Here is a 25,802-nt window from a genome sequence, read left to right as displayed (position 1 = left end):
AAGACTAGAAAACAACTTATCAAAGTATTACGTTTGATATTGGATAAGCTAACCAAAACATTTTTTTTAAAATATTATTTTGACATCGGATAAATTAATATAATTATTTCAAATAAGCAAAATCCCAAACACCCCATTATACTCAAAATGCAAATTTCACTAAAATATATACATAAACATTTTCTATAATTTAGTCTAAGAACATTTAAAAAGAATGCAGTTTAATATGAAAACGTATTAGAAAGACAATCGTGTTCTCGACTTTTACGTCCTCTGCCCTTTGTTTGAGGTCAAACGCAAAGCCGTAAATCTCTTACGAATAGCCCAATAACGAAAAATTGGTTTGAACTTCGGAGGGATGGCCCTTTGAGCTATTTGGCCCTATTAGACCGCCTACCAACAATCTGATATGACCCGACAATATGCCCATCGGCCATCGAAGATCCGGTGGCCGATAAACCGACAGCCGTCGACGTTACGCATAATAATATAATAATTAATTAATAGAGATACAAATTCGACGATGTATTTTTCACAACAGACGCCAAAATTTAGGAGAAGAAAGAGAGGGGTCTCAGCCTACATACGGAGAAATTGGTGGAAGAAAAGGTGAATCAAAGAAGAACGTCAAAGCTTTTTCAGATCCTGATCGGATTCGACCTCAAAGGTAATTGACCATCTCCTTATCTCTTCGCTTCCATTTCCGTTTCATATTTAATCCTTAATCCTTATACTTCATAGAAGTTTATCGGGCTAGCCTTTTGAATGCTAATTCGGCAATTAAGTTCCTCATCCTTTGTTATCTGTAAGTTCGAAGCGTTCTCTAGAACGTTGAACTTCGTTGGTGTGAATTCGACCTTATAGTTTAAAGGCTGTTCATCTTGTTTGGGCAATTTTAGGTTTCTTTTAGTTTCAAATATTTGATTTGTTCCTTTTGTGTCTGTCTGTTTAAATCATAAACATGCGATTACTTGAGATTGAATCAGAATCAGATAATTAAGCATCTGCAACTGTCATGCTCTACATATTTGTCACCTTATTACCGAAACAATCTCTTGTGTTAGGTATAAATGTGGCCTCTACATATCCTTTTAAACAAGCTACTAAAAGTCGAAGGACATGATGATCATGAAGAAGTACACAATATGAGTTTTGCTGAACGATACGATTCAAAACCATCATTGAAAAATAGGAACGTCAACAAAACAGCATTGGGCCACTCGCACTTTGTTGAAGTAAGTCCATTTATCAATTGAAAACCTGTCTTCCTGAATTCAAGATATCAAGATGCATTATCATCTCTCTAAAAGGAACTTTATATTTCTGGATGTTGTTTAGGTCCCACATATAAAACAATTACGATCATGGGATTGTGGTCTTGCATGTGTTCTGATGGTTTTGAGAACACTTGGTCTCAACCATTTTGATATTCAAGATTTAGAGGATCTGTGTTGTACAACCAGGTATCTTCTTCTTCATAACATATAAATATCCAAAATATAATCAATCTTTGAATAAATTTATCATTGTTTGTACTTTTGTAGTATTTGGACAGTGGATCTGGCATATTTATTGCAAAAGCTTTCCATTAGATTCTCATATTTCACAGTAACTTTAGGTGCCAATCCAGATTTTTCAGTGGAGACGTTTTACAAGGTAATTGATATTTGAAGTTTGAATCCTCATTGAGCCACAACTTATTCGATATTTTAGTTACACTTTTAGATGCTAAAATTCCCCTTTTTTTTGTAGGAGCAATTGGCTACTGATATCAAGCGAGTAGATATGTTATTTCAGAGATCTGTAGAAGAGGGAATAAAGATAGAGGTACAAGAACATATGAACATCTTGATGCTTTGTTCATGAACCTTAAAGTTTCTCCTTTTTAACAGTTCAGGTCAATTAAGGGAGAAGAAATCATCTTTTTAATCCTATCAGGAAAATATGTTGTGATTGCCTTAGTTGACCAGTGCATTTTGAGGTACACTACTTAAAATATATTTATAAATTAACAATGTATCGTTAAATCAAGAAGCTTAATTCTAATTTTGTAGTAAGTCTTGGAAGGAGGATGTTCATACGCCACAGTTTTATAATGGCACTGCAGCATATACAGGTGAGAATTGACCTTTCTACCCTCACTATTTATAGATGAAAACTGGAAAAAATCATTAACAGGTATGATGATTTTTATAGGTCATTATGTTGTGATATGTGGCTATGATGCTCATAATGATGAATTTGAGATCCGAGATCCAGCCAGTTCTAGGTATGAATATCATTTATCTTTGAACACATACATAATGGCCTTTTGATTTTATTAAGTTTTTTTATTGCAAATTTTTGTCTTTTCATAACATATTGATGAATTGTTAAATATGTAAAAAGGAAAAGTGATAGGATCTCATCCAACTGCTTGGAAAAAGCTCGTAAATCATATGGCACAGATGAAGATATCCTTCTGGTAATGAACTATGTATAAACACAAATAACGCCACACTTTAAACATCAAATCAAAAAGAGAAGAAAAAACAATTTTAAATTTGGATCTTGATTTATTCTAATGTGTAGGTATCGCTGGTAGATACAGACACAATTAAAACATGAATTTGATGAATATTTTTTCGTGGATAATTGGTCTGATCATGTTTGTCATGTAGAGAGTACAATTGTTGTTTGGTATTCGGTTTCTTGAATATTGTTGATGTATGCAATTGATCATGTAGAGAGAACTTCATTTGCACATTATAAAATAAGTATGATGAGAGTTTGAGATTATGATTCTTGTAGGAAGATTTGGTATTATGATGTATGAATACAACAAAACTGTATCATGTAATATGGTTGATATAGTGTAGATAAATCCCTTAAATTTGTTGTAAATAATAGGCTGTTTGTCTTCATTGCCTTGTTAATGTATTTATGGTGCCATTGAGGTTAACAAAAGGTCTCAAATAGGTCAATTTGGTATTAGTTATGTTCAACTTGACAAAGTGGCTTTCGAGATTCTTTTTCATAAATTTTGGCTGTATATCATGGTAAAGTTTGCAATGTTATGTTTTAATTGTGAAACACATTTTTAGTGAAGGTATTTCGTTAACTAAAACGAATTGGATATAAAAAATACTATTAAATTAAAGTTGGATCATTCTTTTAGAGGTGATCTTTTGATGACCAAATATGGGAAATGATATTTAACAAAATTAACCATTATGAACAAGATACTTGACAGAAATTATCAATATTTTCTCACATTTGCAAAATGACTCGGAACACCACATTCTAGGCTGTTAATGTTTTACTATTAATGTTAGTTCTGAGTGACATTATAGTTGGTTAGATTTGATGAAAAATCATTACATAATATGACATGGTAGGAATACGATAAATTCCGGATTGATTTCGTTCATTCTGGATACATTGGGCACACATTTTGAACTCTTATATTGAAGTCTACATGTGCAGGTCCATATGTCTTGGTTAAGAATTAGATATCTATACCACCATGAATACAAATTTAAGTTGAAAATGAGTTTGTCCAAAAGGATGTATGAATTTAGCTTGATGTTTATGTTATTGAATTTGATGTTTACCTTATCGTACTTCAAACACAATACAATCATTTTAAGAATACATATAAAAACACATATAACAAAAAAAGTCATACACATAACCAAATACATTACAATTTGCAACATTAAAATTGTAAGGATATACAGTACATTTCGAAACATTCCCCAAGCCTTTTACTTAAACCGTAACTAAATGTAATATCCTGTGTAAGTATATTTGGGATAGATGTATCTTGTTACTTGCAACCAAAATATCGGATACCTTAGGCTTTTTGCAAAGGATGCTTAGACTGCTTAGTCTTTATATTTGATAGGCATCAGGTCACCCTAAAGTAAATCTAAAATAAGGGTATTGTATTTAGTTGCTTTCAACACCAAAGTGGCTAACCTAAGCTTTTTTCTTAGACGCATTTGGGGCCTTTGTAACATATGTGGAGTAAAAAAACAAGTTCTGACATGATGAACTTCTTAGATTCTTTCCCGTTAATCGGAAAGTTTTTTAGATTCCTACTTTGACTATTCCTTTCATATTTCAACTCAAGATATATAGACATATATTACTATGTTAATTAGGAGTACAATAATTGGAAATTTTGTCTTTTGGACTCGCACATTAAAACAAAACATATATTTAGGTTTAGAATCCGACGATTTTGTTCCAAAATACGGTTCAAACTTAATGTCGGGAAACCATATGGAGTAAAGGTGTTACAAAGTATGAATTGGGGACCAATAGTGAAAGAAATGAATCTTGTTGACTAAATGTGTTATGTTTATCAAACCGGAGGGAGCAAACATGTAAGTTACTCTAAAATTTATAAATAAAAGAGTTAAAACTTCCAAAAGATACTCTGAAGACAGCCCAAGTACAAAGGTTAATGTTTATTTAGTTAGGGATTGTCTGGTGGTGGTAATATTTAATAGAGTATTATATTGAGGGAGAAGAAATGGGAATGGGGGAGTGAAACATGGGACGACACAAAGGAAGAAACATTGTCGTCAAAGTGGTGGTGTGGCCGTGTGGACAAGAGATTCCGGATGTATCCGACAGGTTTTATGCCACTAGTCTCTCCATTCTCATTGGTTTTATCTTCTATTCCATTATTTATTCTTTTAAGATATAAAAAAAAAATGTATCGGTTTCAATGATTGAAAGACTTATTCATAATAATTTTTGATATTAACAAATTCAATTCTTAAATGCGTATTTCTTAAAGTTTATCTTTCTTATTATATATTTTTGGTCCTAATGAAAAACAAAACAACTCATAAACTTCTTCTTTACATATAAATTAAAATTTAAAGATAAAAAAATAAGGTGGTGCATTTAAAGATGTATTGATCATATTACAACTATGAAGCCATAATTAATTTGTTGTCCCATGATTCATGTTATAGAAAACGAATATAAATAATAGATGGCAAGTACAGGGATATTATGGGTAGATGAGAGTTGAATGCATGTGCATCCATTGTTGTTATACTTATACCTCACAACCCATTCAAAGATAATAATGATTTCTGTCCATTTTAACATTATTATTCCATCTTTGTATGCATGTTGAATTAGTATCCAATCTTGCATGTTTTTTTTATTTCTTTGTTTTTCGATAATAAGTAGACGTTACTTGACAAAATTGAGAGTAGAAGATAAAAGATGATTGTTAGGATATGATTGTTTGGAATTTTGTATTATCATTTGTTATGGATTATACAACAACACACCACATGTATCCCATTAGAATAGGATAGAAGAATTAGATGTCGACAATCGTGTTTCCGTGTGGAGTAAAACGATTGGATTATGTTAAATTTAGAAGTTTCATAATTCTGTAAATATCTAGGATGTGTTGCCCCTCTTTTTAATAATAAATATGTTCTTGCTTGCTTACACGAGATTAAAGGGTATGCAAAGTTTGGACCAAAGGTATTCAACATCAATATTTAATACATAACAATTTTTTAAAACAAAAATAACCCTTCTTGAAGGAAACTAATGGTAAGCATTTGCATAATGCTACATATCCGGCCTTCATAATTTTTAAACAAAGTTAATCCTTTTTTGAAGGAAATTAAGGGTAAGCATTTACATGTTGTTTTTTTTTTTTTTTTTGAATGGCGAGCAAATTGCATTAGCACAAAAACAAATGACTTAAACAGAAAGCTCGAGTCAAGAAACAAAAGAGTTTAGAGTTGGGGATATACACCAAACAAACTAATCTAAATTAAGGAACTTACATCTTGATCAAGTTAAAAGAACTAATGCGAATATCATCCACCATCGACATAACAACTCGCCTTTCACTTAGATGCTATATATCCGCCCTTCACATATATGTCTCATATTAGGAGATGCATCTAGCATCTAAGGGTAAAAATAATAACACATTTTAGATAATGTGGCAAAAGCCTGATGGGGATCCCTAAGTAGATCGTAAAGGACTTTACATCATACAAGGATATTATTGGACGAGTACTTTAAAAACAAAAGTACATTTGACCCTTGACCATGGCCCAAAACCTGTTATTGAGTTAATTTATGGTTTACATTTCCATAAAACCATCAAGAACAATAATGTCACAAAATAGTACAAGGTATCCGATGTTGGATAAAAGACAAATCCATCTGGTTTTGCACTACCTTTTTAACAATTTAGAATTAATTGAAAAACATAATAATAGTTTTATTGTTTTCGAATTATTTATTTGGCCATTTTTACTATAAATTATGTAAAATAGAAGGCTAGACGAGTTTTATAATTGAAGGATAGGTGATGGTTTATTTAAAAGCATAAAGATTTATTAAAACTTATCCATGTATAAAATGCCAAATAATTGGTGGCTTTACGATTGGCTTTAGGTTGAAAAATGAAATTTCATATAGTACTACTATTCTGCAATCGACCTATATGGATTTTATGAAGGATTTAGTAATTGTTTTGAAAAACAAACAATGTCAAAGTTTTTACACAATAATAAGCTGGGCCAATGGTTGGTTGCATGTTTCGTGTAAATTGAGATGTAACCACCGAACCACCAAAAGGTGGTTTACATATGATATGATGATGGTCATTACTATCACTGACATGCATGAGGGGTTCACCCATCATACTCAACTACATTCTTATACAAATGATTTCTTATTAAATGCTGTGTGTAATGGTATTCGTAACGGTCAATCGCAGTATAAATGAACACATATAATTGTCACCAGCAAGTATTAACATGTAGGTACAGTGTTGAAAATTAACGAGTTTTATTGAACCTAACTCTTTTCTATACTTATTCGTTTGAGAATTTGACTTATCTTGGTAATTATATTTTAGTTTTCTTCATATTTAAGTAATTTTTTTTACACATCTCTTTACCGATTTTGTTGGAACCGTTAACATATAACTATTATTACCGAGTATAATAAGTTACAACCGGTTATAATGGTGATATGTTAATACTTCCAACAAATTCTAAAAAAATTACATAAATATAAATAAAACAAAAAAGGTAATTATCTTGATAATTCAATTTCCCTTTCTTTTTATTTCACATTCTAAGTTTGATTTGGTTTAAAATTTAACATAAATGGTAATATTTTTAGAATTATACCATTTTGATAAATCTCTTTTTAAATTAATTTATTTTAGTAAAAATTTCAGATTTGACAGAAAAACAGTCATTTTATAAAATTTTATTATATAAGAAATTAAAGATAAAAATTAAAATGTATCAAAAAAATAAAAATACTAAAGATGGAGACCAATAATTAAAAAAAAAAAAAACCATCTCAATGAAGTTTGTTTCATATATTAAAATCTATTTTGTCTCATGTAGAGCTATTTCCATAAACCAAGAAAAACATTATTATATATAATTAATAACTTTTTTATAAATATTTTTTTACTATTATTCATTTTAATACATATATAAGACTTATATATAAGACTTAAGAAGACATTTTGTTAAAACTTGACGTAAAATACAAACTTTGAAACTATTAGAATATTAATTTTACAAGATATCACCGGTAGTTCTCATTACTTAACCATCATTTCAAAAATATTGTGAAATAACCATCAATCTTGCTACAATACATTTCAAAAATTCACTAAAATTTGGGATATTACTTTTCTAATTAAAATTTGCCGACTTATTTTTCTAAGTGCACAAAAATACAGTAAGTTTACATAAAAATTTTAATTATACAGTGTGTTTTTTTTCTTAAATTTGACACTATATTTTCTAATTTTTTACAATTATAACCACTTGACCAATCAATTCGGTTACTTACTGATGTGGCATGATGATGTGTCAAAAATGAATTTTTTTCCCACAAAAGAAACTAAAATTTTATTTTTTTCGATTTTGACACTAAGTTTAATTTTTTATTCTAATTTTGACATTTTGTTTTTTTTGTTCCAAATTGAATATTATTTTTTCTAATTTTGTTCAATGTTAGACCATTTTCCATTTGAAACCGTATAAATATTTTTTTAATACATTTAAATTGTATAAATATATATTTTTTCATTTAAAAACCATATTTTTGTATAAATACAATGTCTTTTTACATTCAAACCATATTTTTATGTATAAATGTTTATTAATTATATAAAAACCGTATTTTATATTGAATACGCAAATCATTTTCCGAGACATACATTAATTTTTATAGTATATAAAACATACATCAATTATAGTTTTAAATTTATAAATTATAAATTATCTCAACTAAATGTCACTGTCAGATAATAGACAGTGTATCTAATCGTAAAATAAGATAGTTGTGGTAAGAAAATATGCCAAATACAAGGAAATGAGTATGATTAGATCATATAATTCAAATGATAATTAAACCAATAGCAATAAAGTAAAAATGGGGTTTTGTTTAAATTCACTTGGACTAAGTAATCAATTAAATGTTCGAATTACGAGACTTGATCTAGTGATTTAGTTTCAATGGTCATGAAAATCAATCGAAGTATAACATGACAATCTAATTCACTTTTACACATTTAAGTTCACGATCATATCACTTAAACCGTAGGATGGTCCATCTCTAGCCATAAGAGTTTATAGTTATAAACTAATTATATCATATCACCTTAAACCCTCGGATGGTCCATCTCTAATCATAACAATTTATTGTCATAAACTAATTAAGATACAAGGTAATATAATCAGATTGGTCATCTAGACTATATATAACTCATTTGTAGGCAATAAAAATAGAAACGTTAACACATAAGGTGACGCGATCAAACAAACATAATAAATAATCAAACTTTATAAATCCTACTAACAAATCAAGCCAAAGTATTAAGGTTTCATCTGCATTTAAACATAAGCAAATGGTATTACCCCATAATTACTAAATAAAAACATCAAAACTGTAACGTCTCAAAAATACCAATAAAATTTTCATTTTTAAACCATCAAATCCATACAAAATTTATCCCAAGACCAATCATAGTAAAATATATCTCTCAAACATCAGAGTAAAATAATAATAGTCAGTGCATAAAAAGTCATCAGGGGATGTTATGCAGTCAAGCCAGACCCTTCTCATTGGAACAGAGTACCTGGAAATACTAAAACCACAAAATTATAAGCACAAAGCTTAGTGAGTTCCAAAAAATAATACATACCATACATAAGATAGTGCATGTTATGGGTCAAGTCATAGTATTATAGTCACTTCCTGCCATGGAAAAGATCATGGTCTTTCCTTGCAATGTCGATGGCCAAATCTGGGTCTTACATACAAGTGACAGGGGCCACCACTTTGTCTTCAATGCAAGTATCACAAAGACAACTAGCATCCTACATACAAATGCCAAGGGCCAAACCCTGGTCTTACTTACAATTGTCAGGGCCAGATTCTAGTCTTTCATATAATTACCAGGAGCCAAATCTTGCTCTTTCATACATATGTTAAGGATCACACCCTGGTGTTCCATGCAATTATCACAAAGACAAGTAGCATCCTACATATTATAGTGAGAAGACTCACCTTGCAAATGTAGCCAACAACTAACAACTCTCACAACCAATGAACGAGTAATATGCACCTCCTTCTAAACCACACAAGGTAAGCCATTAGTCCACCTTCTAAAACTATCCAATTAACCAAAAGTTATAGGTCAGAGTCAAAGTTAACAACTAACCTTCATGTCGTGGCCAGACCATGGTCACGCCGTGGCTAACAACTCAGTCCCAATCCAAGACACCAATTACAAACAATTAAGTCACGATTAAAACTGATGTCACGTCGTGATGACCATGTTACCATGTCGTGACAGTGTCTGTCCAAAACAGTCGATAGGCCTCATCTTCACGTCATGACCTCCAGTTGGTCACGTCGTGAATGCTACATTTGGGAAAAATTAATGCATTAAGCCCCTGATCATATAATCCATTCATTCCAACTTTCCATAGGGCCTTCTTACTCCAAAAACATTCTAAAAATCGATGCTTTGTAGACATGCATGTACAATGCATGTCTTGATCTCATGATAGGTCAAAAATAATGAAAATGGAACCAAAATCTCATGCATATGATCAAGACTCAACCAAACATCAGATCCATAACATATAACCCTCATGGGACCCATAAAGTTGCCAACTTTATGGAATCCTTCCAACCAGACTTCCCCTAACTTGGAGAAAATACATAAAAAGCCTAAATCTAGAATAAAGGACATAAATCTTGGAACTTGAACACTCACAATGGTCCAGAAGTTGCTCAATTGATATCTCTAAGCTTTCCAAGTGGTTCTCTACACCACAAGGATCTTCTTCTTCCTTCCAAAAGTAAGCTTAAATATGGGGGAAAGGGTATTAGGGTATGAATCAAGGTTCTTGGGGGTGATGGAGGCTAGAAATGATGCCTTAATTTTGAGGTTAGAGGTTTAAATACGGAGGAAATCCCAAAATTATGGGCTTGGGTCGAAGCAGTCGCCACGTCGTGATCCCCCATACATCACATCGTGGCATATGGTTTTCCACAAAAACCATGCCTTTGACTCCTTTATTTCATACACTAATCTAGAAGAACCGTTGTGGGAGTGTTATAAGACTACGGTGTGGCCCTTTGCATTCACTAGGTCGTCAGAGACCTCTCAACCACCATCGACTACCCCTGTTTTGCTCAACGGTTCTTCTAGATTCGATAGACAACACCTGTCTCACCCATGGCTTCAATCAAAAACTCATTTTCGCCTAAATTTTTGAGCTTGTAAACGATTTCAAATGTAGAGAAATCGCCATGCATTCTTACTATTCGGACCACCTAATGACCGATGTCACTGCTCCCTCGATGCACCAGACAATCACTGCCATGTGTTCTTCCCTAAGCCGCCGAGAAACTACATGTCTATCGTCCCTGAACCGTCGATGCACCATAGGAGCACAACTTTGGTTATTTTCTTGAAATCGTTTCTATTTAACCGAAACCAGTTCAATTTTCATGAAATCAGTTCTATTTTCATAAAATTATTTTAGTTCCTCATGAAATCAATGCTGATTTTGGATGGTGTTTGGCAAAACTTATTAAAATAGCTTTTAACTTTTTAACTTATTACTTATTTGCTTATAGCGGTGTCAAAACAAAGTTTTTAAAAAAGTGTTTGGATTAGTTTATCCGGTGTCGAAACGTTATAAGTTGATAAGTCATTTTTAGTGTTTGACAAAATGACCAAAAAAAGTTTTCTTAGAGATGTTGGAAAACTATAAGTTATAAGAAGGTTTAATAATTTGGGAGTTAGTAACTTATCAGTTATCAAACATGACTTATCTCTGATTTCATACCACTATAAGTTGTTTTTAATAAATAGTATATCCAAACTCATTATAACTTATACCGATGTGGAAATGGTAATAAATTAAAAAAAACAACTCATTTTTTTAAGCTTAGCCAAACACCCTCTTACTCCTTGTGGAATCGAATCTTAAATGTTTTTTTATTGATGCTAAAATCTGAAATGGTTTCTTACATTGGTAATCTTGTTGATTCAAAACCATCTTGAATTGGTAATCTTGTTGATTCATATGTGATTTTCTTATTTGTGTTTGGAGTTGGATTTCAAAATCATCATGTTCATCAATTGTGTGGGTGTACAAAAATGGATTAAGTTTGACTTTTTTTTTTCTTGAAACTGGTGGTGGATAGTAATGGAGGACAACAGAAGAAAATGGTTGATTTGGTTGTCTTAGTTGGTGGCAAATAAGGGTCTGGAATGTGGTGATGTCGGGTGTTCTGTGATGGTGACGTTGGTGGGTATGTGGTGCTCGGACAAGTGGGAGTTTATGATGGAAATGGCCGTGGAAAGTGGTGGTGGTGGTAATGGGTTGGGGGACATCAACCGGAAAATGCAAGGGTAATGGGGTGGGTGGGATAAGTATTTTTATTTCCTTTTTTTTTTTAAATGTAAAAATAATTAAAAGCAAATGTAAAAAAGTTAAAAAAAAATATTATATAGATGAATGACTATTTGTTAAAAGTTTTGAAAAATATGACCATCCACAACGCCTATTGCAAAGCATATTTGTAATGCCACATAACACTCAATTCAATGCCACATAGACTTATCTTGCAAACTGTGAAAAACTTTCGGTCTTTAGTTTTAATAATTATATATATATATATATATATAAATGTTTTAAAAACTGGTTTGAATCGGCCGGTCGAACCGGTTAAAGCGGGAAACGAAGACGAAAGTGGTTTAATAAAAACATATTTTATGTCATTTTTAGATTGGATCGAACCAGACGGTTTCTTAAAAACCTGTTTGATTCGATTTATTATATTTGTATAGTTGAATTTTATTTAGCCTATTAAAAACAAAACACATTTCTAAATAAAATTGAACATTTTCAAAGTGCACATAACTCGAATGCCGACGCACACCACATCAGATATAGGGAATTTTCTTGATTGAATCAGCGGTCGAAGTAGTTGAACCGACAGTCGAACCGATAACAGGTCATCTAACCAGTTCAACTAAATATCAGTTTTTAAAATATTATATATATATATATATATATATATATATATATATATATATATATATATATATATATATATATATATATATAGTTGATGTGGTAGTAGGGACTAATTTTGATAGATGATTGTTATTGCAATGATGTGAGTAGTCATTGCAAAGTTAATGTATCACGATTAAAAGATTTAGTGACATTGCATTGATGTGGATGATCTTATATTTTAGATTTCGAAAAAACACAAGATTCATTGATATTTTGTCTATATATTATTTTGAATTATCAATTTTTTGTGAGGTTTTGTCTATATATTATTTTGAATTATCAATTTTTTGTTATGAAGTATGTCAAAACAAAACACACGTAATTAAAAGGTCATGATAGGCAGGAGCAGGAAGCATGTATATCAGTTTGAATTTGAAAAACATACTGTTTGACTTTTTGAAAACAAATTGGATTTAATATTATATTTGTTTGGTTGTTAGTATGTTTGACAGAAACAGGTGAAAACGAAAGCCTCAAAAGCCAGACCCCACTTGTTCATATATCGAAGATAGAGCTCTTTACTGATGACGACCCTTGACTATGGCGGGAAACACTACCCAATACTAATTCACTTTTGCGGTTTTGCCCCAATACAAATTTTTTTTATTAAAATCTTACATTTTTCCAACACAAAAAGAAAGTATTTCGTTTTTTGCTATAAACGGAAGTAGTACTTAAGTATCCGACAGTTTCTATAATTGGTCTTTGTTGTTAATAAATATCCAATATTTGATACAATAACATCATGATCAAGAAACCTTTTTGTTTTGACTTCTCACTTGGTAGAGTTTTAGTATAGGGGTTATTTTTTGTTTAAAGTCGTCCTTGTGAATCTCATTTTGTACAAAATATTTAGTTGTTTTGTATTGTTGTATTACAGTATTTATTAAAATTGAGTGGTGATACAATACAATAAAGCTTCAGGCATTTGATATTCATACAATAGCCTAGCTGGGAACCATGAAAGTTCAAATTATTTGAATCGTGAAATCATTCAATCATATGCATTTATATAAAGTGCTTTTCATTTTAAATGATATAAATCCTGGCAAAATTCAAATGAAATGATGCCAAAAATTTACCGCTATTTTCACTACATTCGAATTTATGTCCTTTTCAACTCAATTTGTGGGCTTTTATTATTATATAACATTGAAATCTGACAAAAGAGGTCGTTGCACTTTTTTTAATAATTTTTGTTTTGATTATCTCGGTGAAAAATATTTTTAAAGTTCAGATATTAATAAACAATTAAAAAAATATTTTCTATGATTAATACGATTAAAATGTTATGTGAAATCGTTTGTCAAAAAGCCTAGATGCTTTACACTCGTCTAACATTCGTAAGACGCTTCTGACTTCAGATGGAGAATTCAATCCCTTTGTTTCCACCGTTGAAACTGTACTTTGGTTAAACATTGTTCATCGATATTACATAAAGAAGTTATAGATCACAACGAGATGATGAAAGCACGACCTTCAAGTGGTGGCCGAAAAGCGGGTTCCACTACGAAAATCCATAAAGAAATGGTCAACATGATCAACGATGAAAGAAAATTCAAATCGAATACGATATCCTTATTGATTCGAAATTGTCTAACCATATAAATTAGAATATATCGCTAGAATACATAAAAACATAGCCATCGGGATTCAGAGAGAAACTTCGAGCCACGACAATAATCAATAAAAGTCGAGTCATCGAGATTACTAATAATGAAACTCTATTGAACCCTCCAAAATAATCTATAAAGGAAACTAGTCATCGAGATTACTGGATAAGGGTTATGAGCACCCACCACGATACTCTGTAAAAAAGCGAGCAATAGTAAATGACGATAATGTGTGTTTGAAACTACCACAAATGACCTCCATAAGGAAGTGTGATTGAAGCCACCACAAGTGTCCTTAAATGTGAGTCGGCATGATAAATTATAAAGCTCTTTGAATAAGATCTCACAACCAGAATTTGTAAAGAAGAAGCCACCAGAATCAAGGTTAAAGGGACCACTATGTCGTAAATCTCATAATGTTCTGATAACAAAGTTTACTCTCACTTTTCCTTTTTCATCCACATGTTTATTACAATAATGAAAGTGTTAGATTATGTGTATAAGGTCATAACTAAATTGGTATAGCTTTATGGAATAAAAGAAAGAACTTTTTGGGTTGAATTTAATAACTAGAATTAGCTGGAAACGGTTTTAGGATAATGAAGAAATGATTTGTTAATTTATTATATGATTAATAAATTAATTATAAATAGTTAAATATTAATTGAAAATTAATTTTGGATTAATTATAATTAATTAAATGTATAAGGTGTGAATTGCAATTGTTTAATTGTTAAGCAAGGAATGCATTATGGAACACTCCTACAGGGTGGATATAGAAAGATTTTGGAAGCCTTCTTGTAACGCCCCGACTCTCAGGTATTAATTTTACAGCTTTATTTTTCATATTGAAAGGTCTACTCGACGAGTTGGAGGCCCTGACTCGTCGATTAGGAACGTTTTTGGCTACGAGTTTAAGTGACCAACTCAACGAGTCGGAGGACACGACTCGACGAGTTGGAGCTGGTGGATGAAACCCTAATTTCCAGGGTGTTGCACCCTATTTAAAGCGTCATTATCCTCTCTTAGCCTCCCCTTACATCCCTTGTGAGTCTAGAAACCCTAATTCGTGTGTGTGCTCCATTCTTGTGTGATTTTCAAGCTTGGAAGGAGATTTGCAAGAATAAGGCTTGAAGTATAAGAGGAGTTGTGCAAGAGGAGTTAGTAGATCTGACTTTTTTGCTTCTTGGCATCAGTTTGATGGTAACGAGTCATTACCTTGACCTTCCTTCTTTCTAGACCTCTTTATGATTGAAGATTAAGGATTTTTAGTATATATGCTAGCCATTTTGGGTATGGGCTAGGATCTGAAGTTCCAAGGATTGACTAGTTGACTTCTTGGGCATTTTGGTAAATTGGAAATTTATGAAAATGGTCTTATGGTAAATATAGGCGGTGGAGTACGTGGCGGTGATTTAAGAGTTGAGCTTATCACTTCAATTCGACAGTTGTGAGGTGAGTTTTCCTCACTATACTCAATGGTCTAAGGCACAAAGGCCGAACCTTTTGGTTTGTTATCCTGATATGTTATATGCTTGAGTATTGTATGATTTGTTAGATCAGTATCCTCGTAGATAGGATGGTATATGATGTTATGATCCGTTAGATCAGTATCCTAGTAGATAGGATGTTATATGCAGTTATGATATGTTAGATCAGTTTGTTTGTTTATAGACTGTTATGTGGTTATCTGTTATATGTGCACATGTTTGATTGGTGGTTGAGGCTTATCTGCTTTGTGCGAAAGCTAATAGACCTGGGCATTCCAACCCGATGGTTGTGGGTTGTCAGTATTCCAACTTGATGGTTGACTGGACCCATAGTATGTTGTTTGTGATTATATGAGTATTGTTGTGTGTATGGGTATTTTGGGGGAATTCACTAAGCTTCAGGCTTACAGTTTCAATTTTGGTTTTAGGTACATCAGATGACTGTGGGAAGGCAAAGGCGTGATCGTACAGCTCCTCGTGTTTATGACTTGTTTCTGGGATACTCCGATATTATACTATTTTGAAAACAAGTTTTGTAACGATTAATGGCTTTGAAATGTTTTGAAAAAGTTTAAATTTGGCATGATTTTTAAGCGTGTTACACGAGAGGTGTATTTTCACTGGCTACCCACAAAAGTATTTTGGATAGTTATTCTATTGACATAGTGAGAACATGGTCTTTATACCTCTAAGAGGAGTCTTTCGCGAGAGATAGCTCATATTCACAGAGGACAGTGTGAGTGCAATTGACCTTGAAGAGATTCAAGTGTTAGCTAATGAATGAACCTTAGATGACATTAGCTCTCAACCAGAGGATGAGACTCCTGTTGAGCCCATTGACAATTCGTTACCTCATCGTCGATCCAGTAGGGTTATCATGCCACCTTTGTTCTATGGTTTCCATATTACATCAGATGGTGACATGTTTATCTGTGATAGAACATTGGTAAATTTGGATGATCCCACTAACTACTAGGAACTAATGGCAGGCCCTGAGGCTGCTAGGTGAAAGAGGCAATGGATAGTGATATTAAATATATGTATGATAACCAAGTTTGGAACTTGGTTGATCATGTACGAGGTCGAAATATAGTTGGGTACAAATGGATCTTCAAGAAGAAGACCGACATGGATGGAAATGTGCACAAATTTCAAGGCACGACTGGTTGCGAAAATATTTACTTAAACCCAAGGGACTGACAATGATAAGACCTTGTCACCAGTGACTAAGATAAATTTGATTAGGATAATGCTTGCCATAGCAACTTTTCTTTAACGTCCCAAAAATAAGACCTGAAGATATTTCATTTTACATTCATAAAACAATAAACCATATCATTGTCATAAAACCAAGGTAATCAAAATTTATCAATACATCATCATTATCAAAGTAAATCACAAAATGCGGAATCGAGTGGTGTGTGCTCTGAAATCATCTCGGGCTCTTCCCCTTGAAACCAGAAGTACCTGAAACATAATTCTACCCCCAGGGTGCATTCTAGGTGGATATTACCTAGATGATGACAACTATGACACAATTCTACCTCCCAGATGCATTCTTGGCAGAGGTGACCCTTCCATCTATTGGATTAGGTGTCTAATCCCATAACTATAACTGATATGTACTTGATCTGATAGTAGCATGGTCCTTTTGGGTTGCCTTCATCATAACAATTTGATAGGATGAATTATGGAGAAAACGGTTGATAAATGATTTATTAATATATTTTAAGAATAATATATTAATTGAGAAATCATATTATTTAATTAGTATTGATCAGAAATTGATTTGGAATTAATTTAGTGATCAAAAGTGACTGATTAAAAGCAAGGGGTTTGATATTGCAAATCATTGATAGCTGCAAGTTGGGTTGATGGACTCCTAAAGAAGAAGTGGACGAAATTTATGGGAACCCATAGAGATATCATCCAATGGGCCTTATAGATGGTGTCCATGGATTGCTTAAGGCTCAGTTATATAAAGGACCCTTGGCTTAGAGTTTTCGGCCCTACGCTTTCTTAGAGAACCCTTGTCGAAATCAAGTAGCCTCCATCACCTCTCTCCTTCATTCTTCGCTAAGTGGTTTTTGTGACTCCATTAGAGGTGCAACGCATGACGCACTAAGCTCTTGAAGGTCAAGATCAAGCTACCAACAAGAAAGGTATTCTTCTACACCCTAATATGAATAGATTTCGTTTTTCTTGTATGCTAGATTAGGATTTTTGTAACACCTGGTTTTGAAAGTGTTCGATTGTGTCTTCGGAGGCCAAGGGTATAAGCGTAATCTGACGATTCGGTCTCTTATGGGTCTTGGGTTTTATTCGAAAGGTTTTAAGGGTTGGGGTGTAGCTAGGAGCGTAGGGTTTCATGCCTCCTTTTTGTGGATATAAAGTTCGTCGGAAACGGACTTAGAACGAAGAAGTTATAGTACTTTGAAGTTGTTGGCATAATTGGTCCCTGAATGGAAAAGCTTGCATTTCAGCCCATCCATGCAAGGTGGTAGCCAGGTGAGTACGCCCAGCGTAAGCTGGGATACGCCCAATGTAGTGTTGGATAATGAAACGCGGATGCTGAGGATGTACGCCCAACGTATAGAGATTATGCCCAGCGTACGTCCAGGATCTCCAAAACCCTACTTTTTAGGGTTGGCTCGCTATTTAAAGCACCTAAAGTCCAAGGGGGTGCACCTCTCTTTCATTCACAGAGCCTGAAACTCTAGTTTCGAGTGGTAGCTTCATCCTAAGTGTACATGCAACCCTAAATACCTTGGATCTATGTTTTCTCTATTATACATGCAAATATGAATATTCCAAGGTATTACCCTAACTAGTATACAATCTTTTGATGCTTGGGTAAGAAAATGGATATAATATATACCTTGTTGATGTAGCTTGACTCCATGAATCTCTAGAGCCTATTGCCCCAAGTGTGACACCTCAAATGGTTAACACAACATCACCAACACATGGAATAACCATGACAAGAAGACACTCATGGTCAAATCGGCTAGCCCTCATATATGTATCACTAGTGGCAATTTCTTGAGCTAAAGGGGTCCTTATATAGTGTGCACATTAGGGTTACACCATGTAACCCATGGCATTACCCATTACTTATGCTCCATGGGTTTTAACCTCCATGGAGTATCCATGGGTCACCACATGGGTTAAACCCAACATAAGGAATCATGGATCATAAGCCCACATATATAAGAATGAATGATTTACACAATCAATCCCCATATATTTAATTAGTCTCCTTTGATCACCAAATTAAGTCCAAATTTATTCTTGATCAATACTAATTAAATAACATGATTTCATATTAATATATTAGAACTTATAATATATTAATATGTCACAAATGTCCTCTTCTCATAAACGGTCTATCCAAATGTTCCGATGCCATGCAACCCAAATGGACCATGCCGAGTCGGGTTAAGTACATACCAATTATAGTTATGGAATTAGACACTAATCCAACAGTCTCCCACTTGGATAAGTCTAAAACTATTATTGCGTATGACTTCAAAAACCAACTGGCAATCGTAGCTCTCAAAAGCCGCTGTCGAACTCTGACCTTATCGATGAACTCTGATCTTTGTCAATGACTTGTCTATTAGATAAGGGATCATATATTCCTGCATTCTAGATATAATATGGATTGAGACATGGATTATAAGTTATTCTCTCTGTCTATTTGTCGTTTCCCGATTTCTGATTTATGACGACCGACTAATTGAACAAATCACATTAGTCCTGGCTTGGCCAAGCACTCACATGTATCATCTTTAAATCATCGAGGGGCCCACAAATATCGTTTTATATCCCGAAGGTAAAAGGAATGGATAAACTTCAACTCATATGGCTTGTTCTACTACTTGTTGAATGATACACAAATGCATGTTTTATAACATCGAGTTACCAATGCATTTTCATGCAATCAATGTATAACCAACTCATAATAACAACTCATATATCTAGGTTTGAAGAATATAATATATTATCGTCTCATGATCACTCGTGATAAAATGCATGAAGTGATTTTAATGAGCGTGGGTTAAATCCAATACTCATAACTTATGAGTACTCATGAATGTTGTAGCACAACTTTGTCCAACATCTTAGACCTCTACAAGCCAACCCATGACAGTCTTGATTCATATCTACTTCTAACATATGACTGATTGTGGATAGTTTGAATAACTTAGTCATTCAGGAAAACGACCTAGTTATTCTGGAAGTCAAAACATGCAAAGTGAAACACAAGAATAACCGAATCCAATATGGTCTCAGAACTTATGAATATAAATAAAACACCTTTTATTTGTCACCATATTGATTACCCATCATTCATTGCATATTGTTTCAATCTATCAACTTTATACTTGAATTAAAACAATAGTTATCCCATGCTCCAAACATGTACACTATGTTTTTATAAAAACTAGTCATGCATACCCCAAGTATGCACATTATGTTTGTCTAAACATTAGTTATGCCATACACCAAGTATGCACACTAAGTTTTTCTATGATCTTTACTATGTGAAATAGATCAATTAAACATAATTCCAATGATTCTTATTTCACAGTCCTAATTCCTTACCGCAAATGCAAGAATTCCAAATTCCTGCCATTTACCTAAATTTGTTAGATTCTAAACTTATATGCATTGGTCCTCTTGTAGTGATTAGGCACAAAGTCACAAAGACTTGTCAACATACATTACAGAGTATTCCAATGGAGACCAACTCCATGGAACCGAAGTCTCATGAACATTCTTCTTGCATTAAGTTTCTTAATCTTATACAGATTTGATGAATAACTTCCACCTATGGGAATATTTCCATATTCCCATTTTGACTATCACTTCTGAACAAGAGTTGCCTCTTTTCAGAACATGTCATATGGTCCTTCCAAAATTAACATTATACTTCCAACTGTCCCTGAGCAACCAATCTTTGGTAAACCTTAGATTGCCCTCGACAATTGCTTAATTATTTTAGTCATATCCAATTCTAGACTCTTTCCTTTCTTAATGCCCCAGGCATTTGGAAAATTTTAGAAAGGATGAATATTATAGCACATGCAATCGATCATATATCCAAAGCATATGGGACATGATTCATGATGTCTCACATAAAGACATGATACCTGACTAGTCCTTTTGCTATAATATTTGTATTTGCCAAGTTCTCATAATTCAGATTATGAAAAGGGATGTCGTAATCATAATCGAATTTTAGAACGCAAATAATGTACACACAAATAATGTACACATATATAGAATTTCCTTATGTTGAGCCATTCCAACATAACATTCATATATATACTTGACTAAATTTAATTAAGATCTCACGACCTAATCTTATAGATTTGAGATGAAGTATAATTTCCTCTCCCTTAATTATAGCAAAACAAATTTTCCCAATTGAACTTTTGTTTTCTATAATTAACATTGCTAACTTGCAACCTTTATCATAATTATCATGCTCCTATTAACATGATGATTATTAGCAATACACTCATGCTCCTACTAGCTTTGACATGTACTCATAAATTAGTTGGACTTCTAGAAATCAATACTTTATTGACTTTCTTACCAAAGTTCATATTTCTGATACGAGATGCGTTGATAAAACTTTATCAAAATCATACACATTTCCTTAGATAACACACATGTGTGTCTAAACAATTTCAGAACTATGAAAAAGGGATGCCATAATCATAGTCTTAATTGTTTAGACCTTTTCCATTTCTCACAAGTCCATGTTAGTGTTTCGGTTAACCACACACGCTCCAATAATGACTTTGAGAATGCAAATATCACACTTGTTATCCACCTAAAATCTACTTTGTGAAAGCGTTTCCTCACCATCGTTTTCATGAATCGGAGAAAAACCTTATGACACTTAGATTTTATGGTGTATGTGTTCCTATCCATGTGAATTTGTCAAAACCATAGTCACAAGACAAGGTTAGTGACAAATACAAACTCTTATGGATTGAACTCGTGCAGTCTTAAATTCTTGCCACCTGGCAGTTGAAGAGCCTGCCATTGCTTCCAAGTTGTTATGCAACCAATTGATAACTCTCAGAACTCATATGCAAAGCCAACTTTCACTGGAATGGGCACAAAAGTAGAAATATGTCAACACGATATGTTATAAACCTCACGTCATGTGCTAGTGTCAAACTTCAAGTTTTTATTCTTGATTAGATCTTGAAATTCCTTCAGAATCTTTAAGACTCCCACTGTCGTATTGACATATAAGACTCTCTTGCAAAATATTCAAGAGATAGTGTAGATTCTTTATCAAGACAAACACTCCACACAATTGGCCTTAGTTGGTGTTTGTTTTATCCAAAACATCACAACTTACCAATTTCAAATGCATAAGAGTAGGACACTTTTACTCTTACATTTGACAAGTGTTATAAACCTTTCTTTAAGATATGTCACTCAAGTTACAATCTTGGATTATGACTCTAAGAATTTTTTTTTGGAGCAAAGTATGGCTCATCTTCTTGATTTAACCATTTCAACAATTCATGACTCCTCTTCTTAGCCATAAGAATGCACTAAGATGTCCTTAGAAGACCAATTGTGATATGGTTCTTTAATCATTAAGATGATCACAAAACATGATACTAAAGTACTCTCCTATCTTTTCAGATTTGAGAAACTTTTATCTTTCTGCCTAATTCGATTCTTCTCATCGTTCTGTCATACATCGAAGATTTTCTAACGTTTCAGAATTATACTTAAACTTGTAAGTATAACCATATTTACAAAACTTTAGTATATCATGACGAATAGTGTTATCGATCTTTTGTGGTGGACTTGACCAGTGCACATCAATGTGTACTCGATCCCTTAATCCTTCACTTGACTCACATTTACATGTGAATAAGGAACCAGTCTTAATTTTCCAAATATGGAAATTCTCATTCATCATGTTATACAAATTGCATGATTTCCAAGTTTCTATCCAACTGAAACCTTGGGTGATGAGAATCTTTCCTTATTTGGTAAATTTAGACACTACCACAAATGAAAGGAACAAATCCATTTTCCAATACTGCTATCAATGGAATCATATAAGCAACAATTTTCCAGAAATGCCATTGTAAGGATACTTAGAATATATGAAATCAAAATTTTCCTTTTATTTTAAAAAACTTCGCGGAAAAACTTATGCTTACAGTCAAAATGGAAAACTTTTTTGTTATCTATTCCTAAGCAATATATCATAACTCCTAAGTAATAGCTCAAAATTCTGATCACCGAACCATGCGATCGAAATCCATCTTCGCGATTAGAATCAACATATACTTCTTTTAAGTTTTTTCACTTTTCTTTGATTTTTAAGACATCGACATGTAACCCAGTCACATCATGTAACAAGAATATTAGAATAGAAACTTAACAAAGTTAGATAGTGAACTTTACCTGAAGTAGAGTCAAACTTCTTGACTTGATCAACCTTATGATCTTTCAGGTAAATAGGAAGCTTCGCAATAAATGCCCCTTCCTTTGGCAAGAGAGACATATGGACTATTTGGAATGGTACATGAGACTGTCACAAACTTGCCTTTCTCTTTACCATTTGGTCAACCTAGTTGACTATGGTCAATCCCTTTCCTTGGGAAGAGAAGGCTTTTCTAGATATCCAATGTTACCATTGTCAATGTCCATGGTAGATTAGGAAGTTGATCTACTAATCAAATTTTCTTTACCAAAGCTCCAAATCATTGCTGATTCAACAGCACAAAGCAAATAGATAAGATCGTTAAGGATTATGTCATAGTCTTTTACATAACAGTCCATAAAGAACTCACTATGTGACTTAGAAAGTGATTGAACATCCAACTTTCTTAAGATTTTGACACCCAGCTCTCCCGGCTTGTTAATATGTGACTTCATCTCCAAGATGTGATCACACATAGACCTTGCTTGCCAATATGGCTTGAGTGACCTTGAACTTGTGGGTTAGGAAGAATAATTGGAGTAGGTGGAGGAAGTGAAGTTCCAAGAGATTTGGGAAGATCATAGATGTCTGAACTAGACATATTTTTGGGGAGATATTCAAGATAGTTGATTTAAAGCCCTTAATATAACACCCAATATGAAATATTGAGGCTAGGACCCAGCACAATATTTTATAACTTGGAAGACAGATGTCGTAATCCAAGCTATAGAATATTTGAAGGTAGGCGAATGACGACTCACTAATTTCAACCATGAAAACGAAATAATTTAATTAGGTTTTACTAGGATTTGAAACTCCTAGATCTTTGGAGATCATTGAACTTGTCAATGGCATGTTTCAATCTCGAGTGTGCCCTTCAGGTTTTGTGACTGGGATGCCGATGATCACAAAACAAGGTGTGAAGTAACATTGCAGATTACTTAGTACCCTTAATAATTTACCCCTCAATCGATGTGTCGGTTAACCACATGCGCTCCATCGATACTATGATAAACATTAAGTTACCATTTACCTACCTTGTTAAATCACGCTAGTGTGCCAGTTAACCACACATACTCCAATAAACGACTTAAGCAAAGTACAAAGTGTAATTTCATGGGTTAGCACCAAATTCACATTTTCCTAAAATAACTAAGATTGGGAATTATAAAAGTTTAGTTACTTAGTATTTATCATTTATACTTTTAATGAAGGGAGAATTCTAGTCCTTGTCCTACCCATTCAGCTAACGACCCTCTACCAGTCAAGAAAGCGGTGGGTGAGAGTGGACACCCATTAAACTGTCATTTTATAGGCAGTAACCTTATCCCCCTCCCCCTTATAGACCGGCTTCGTGAATAAGGCCTACTAACGGTAAGACTGACCTGCTCTTATACACACACACACACACATATATATATATATATATATATATATATATATATATATTAATAACTTATAATACTATAAAGTATAAGGGTTGAATTTTAACTTTTAAAATTCTAAGCGCTTAACTTGGAATTAAAGTATTCATAATGGAAAACTTTTCAAATTCCAAAACTTGAGGGAAAGTTTTGAAACTATTCAAAACTATTCAATTCCATAACTTATGTGTTTAAAGTAGTTTTAATTCAAAAACTCTTCAAGTTCCATAACTTGAGGACAAGTTATGGAAGACTTTAAACTGTTAAGACAATATGACTTTTCTTTATTCATAACATATGGAAATAATTATGAGTTTTATGAATCTTAAATGTGACTTTTCATATAACTTGAGGACAAGTTACAAAAACACATTTTAGAATCAACTCTTAGATGAATTTGGATTGAAAACAACAATTTCACATAACTTTCCTATTAATCTAAGCAACTCATAAGAACAAGATAATTCAAATCAAATTTTTTCATGTAATTAGCCTAGCCATTAAACTAATACAAAACATGAATTTATTGACAATTATCTTTTAAATTGGATTAGCATGAACATTACCACACGAAAAACAGGTTTATAAGTTGAAAAACAGCTTAGGGTAATGTTCCTAGTCCAATTCCAGCCAAAACAGTCGAAGATATGTTGTCTGGGGGTCCAACGCGTCGAGTACGTGAACCAACTCGGCGAGTTGGATGAGTTTTTCCTTGGACTCGTCGAGTCCTTTTATGGACTCGGTGAGTCTGCTGTCCAGATAACATTAAAACTTCGATTTTCAGCCAATTTTGCAAAGTATAACAAGAAAACAAGCCTAGGCTCTGATACCACTGTTGGGCTATGAGCATTCTAACACTCCTAAGTGTATACGCAACCCTAAATACATTGGATCTATGTTTTCTCTATTATACATGCAAATATGAATATTCCAATGTATTACCCTAACTAGTGTACAATCTTTTGATACTTGGGTTATAAAATGGATCGAATATGTACCTTGTTGATGTAGCTTGACTCCATGAAGCTTGAGAGCCTATTGGCCCAAGTGTGACACCTCAAATGGTTCACACAACATCACCAACACATGGAATAACCATGAGAAGAAGACACTCATGCTCAATTCGGCTAGCCCTCATATATGTATCACTAGTGCCAATTTCTTGAGCTAAAGGGGTCCTTATATAG

The 25,802-nt window shown here is 33.1% G+C and overlaps 1 protein-coding gene across 1 annotated transcript; it reads left to right on the top strand.

The window, feature by feature from the left end:
* Window positions 1-511: 511 nt before the first annotated feature.
* Window positions 512-2,903, top strand: LOC145088454 (guanylyl cyclase 1-like). The gene is made up of 10 exons (XM_079026812.1): window positions 512-667; window positions 1,065-1,235; window positions 1,339-1,463; window positions 1,545-1,656; window positions 1,753-1,827; window positions 1,893-1,981; window positions 2,055-2,116; window positions 2,197-2,269; window positions 2,389-2,464; window positions 2,572-2,903. The coding sequence occupies exons 2-10, from the start codon at window positions 1,071-1,073 to the stop codon at window positions 2,605-2,607; spliced, it is 813 nt and encodes a 270-aa protein (XP_078882938.1). The 5' UTR covers window positions 512-667; window positions 1,065-1,070; the 3' UTR covers window positions 2,608-2,903.
* The last annotated feature ends 22,899 nt before the right edge of the window (window positions 2,904-25,802 follow it).

The sequence above is a fragment of the Lactuca serriola genome, chromosome 2 (assembly GCF_051521515.1).
Source record: "Lactuca serriola cultivar US96UC23 chromosome 2, Lser_US96UC23_V15, whole genome shotgun sequence".
NCBI classification, from domain to species: domain Eukaryota; kingdom Viridiplantae; phylum Streptophyta; class Magnoliopsida; order Asterales; family Asteraceae; genus Lactuca; species Lactuca serriola.
The sequence above is the reverse complement of the archived record's forward strand: the minus strand, read 5'-3'. Positions and strand labels throughout refer to the sequence as shown.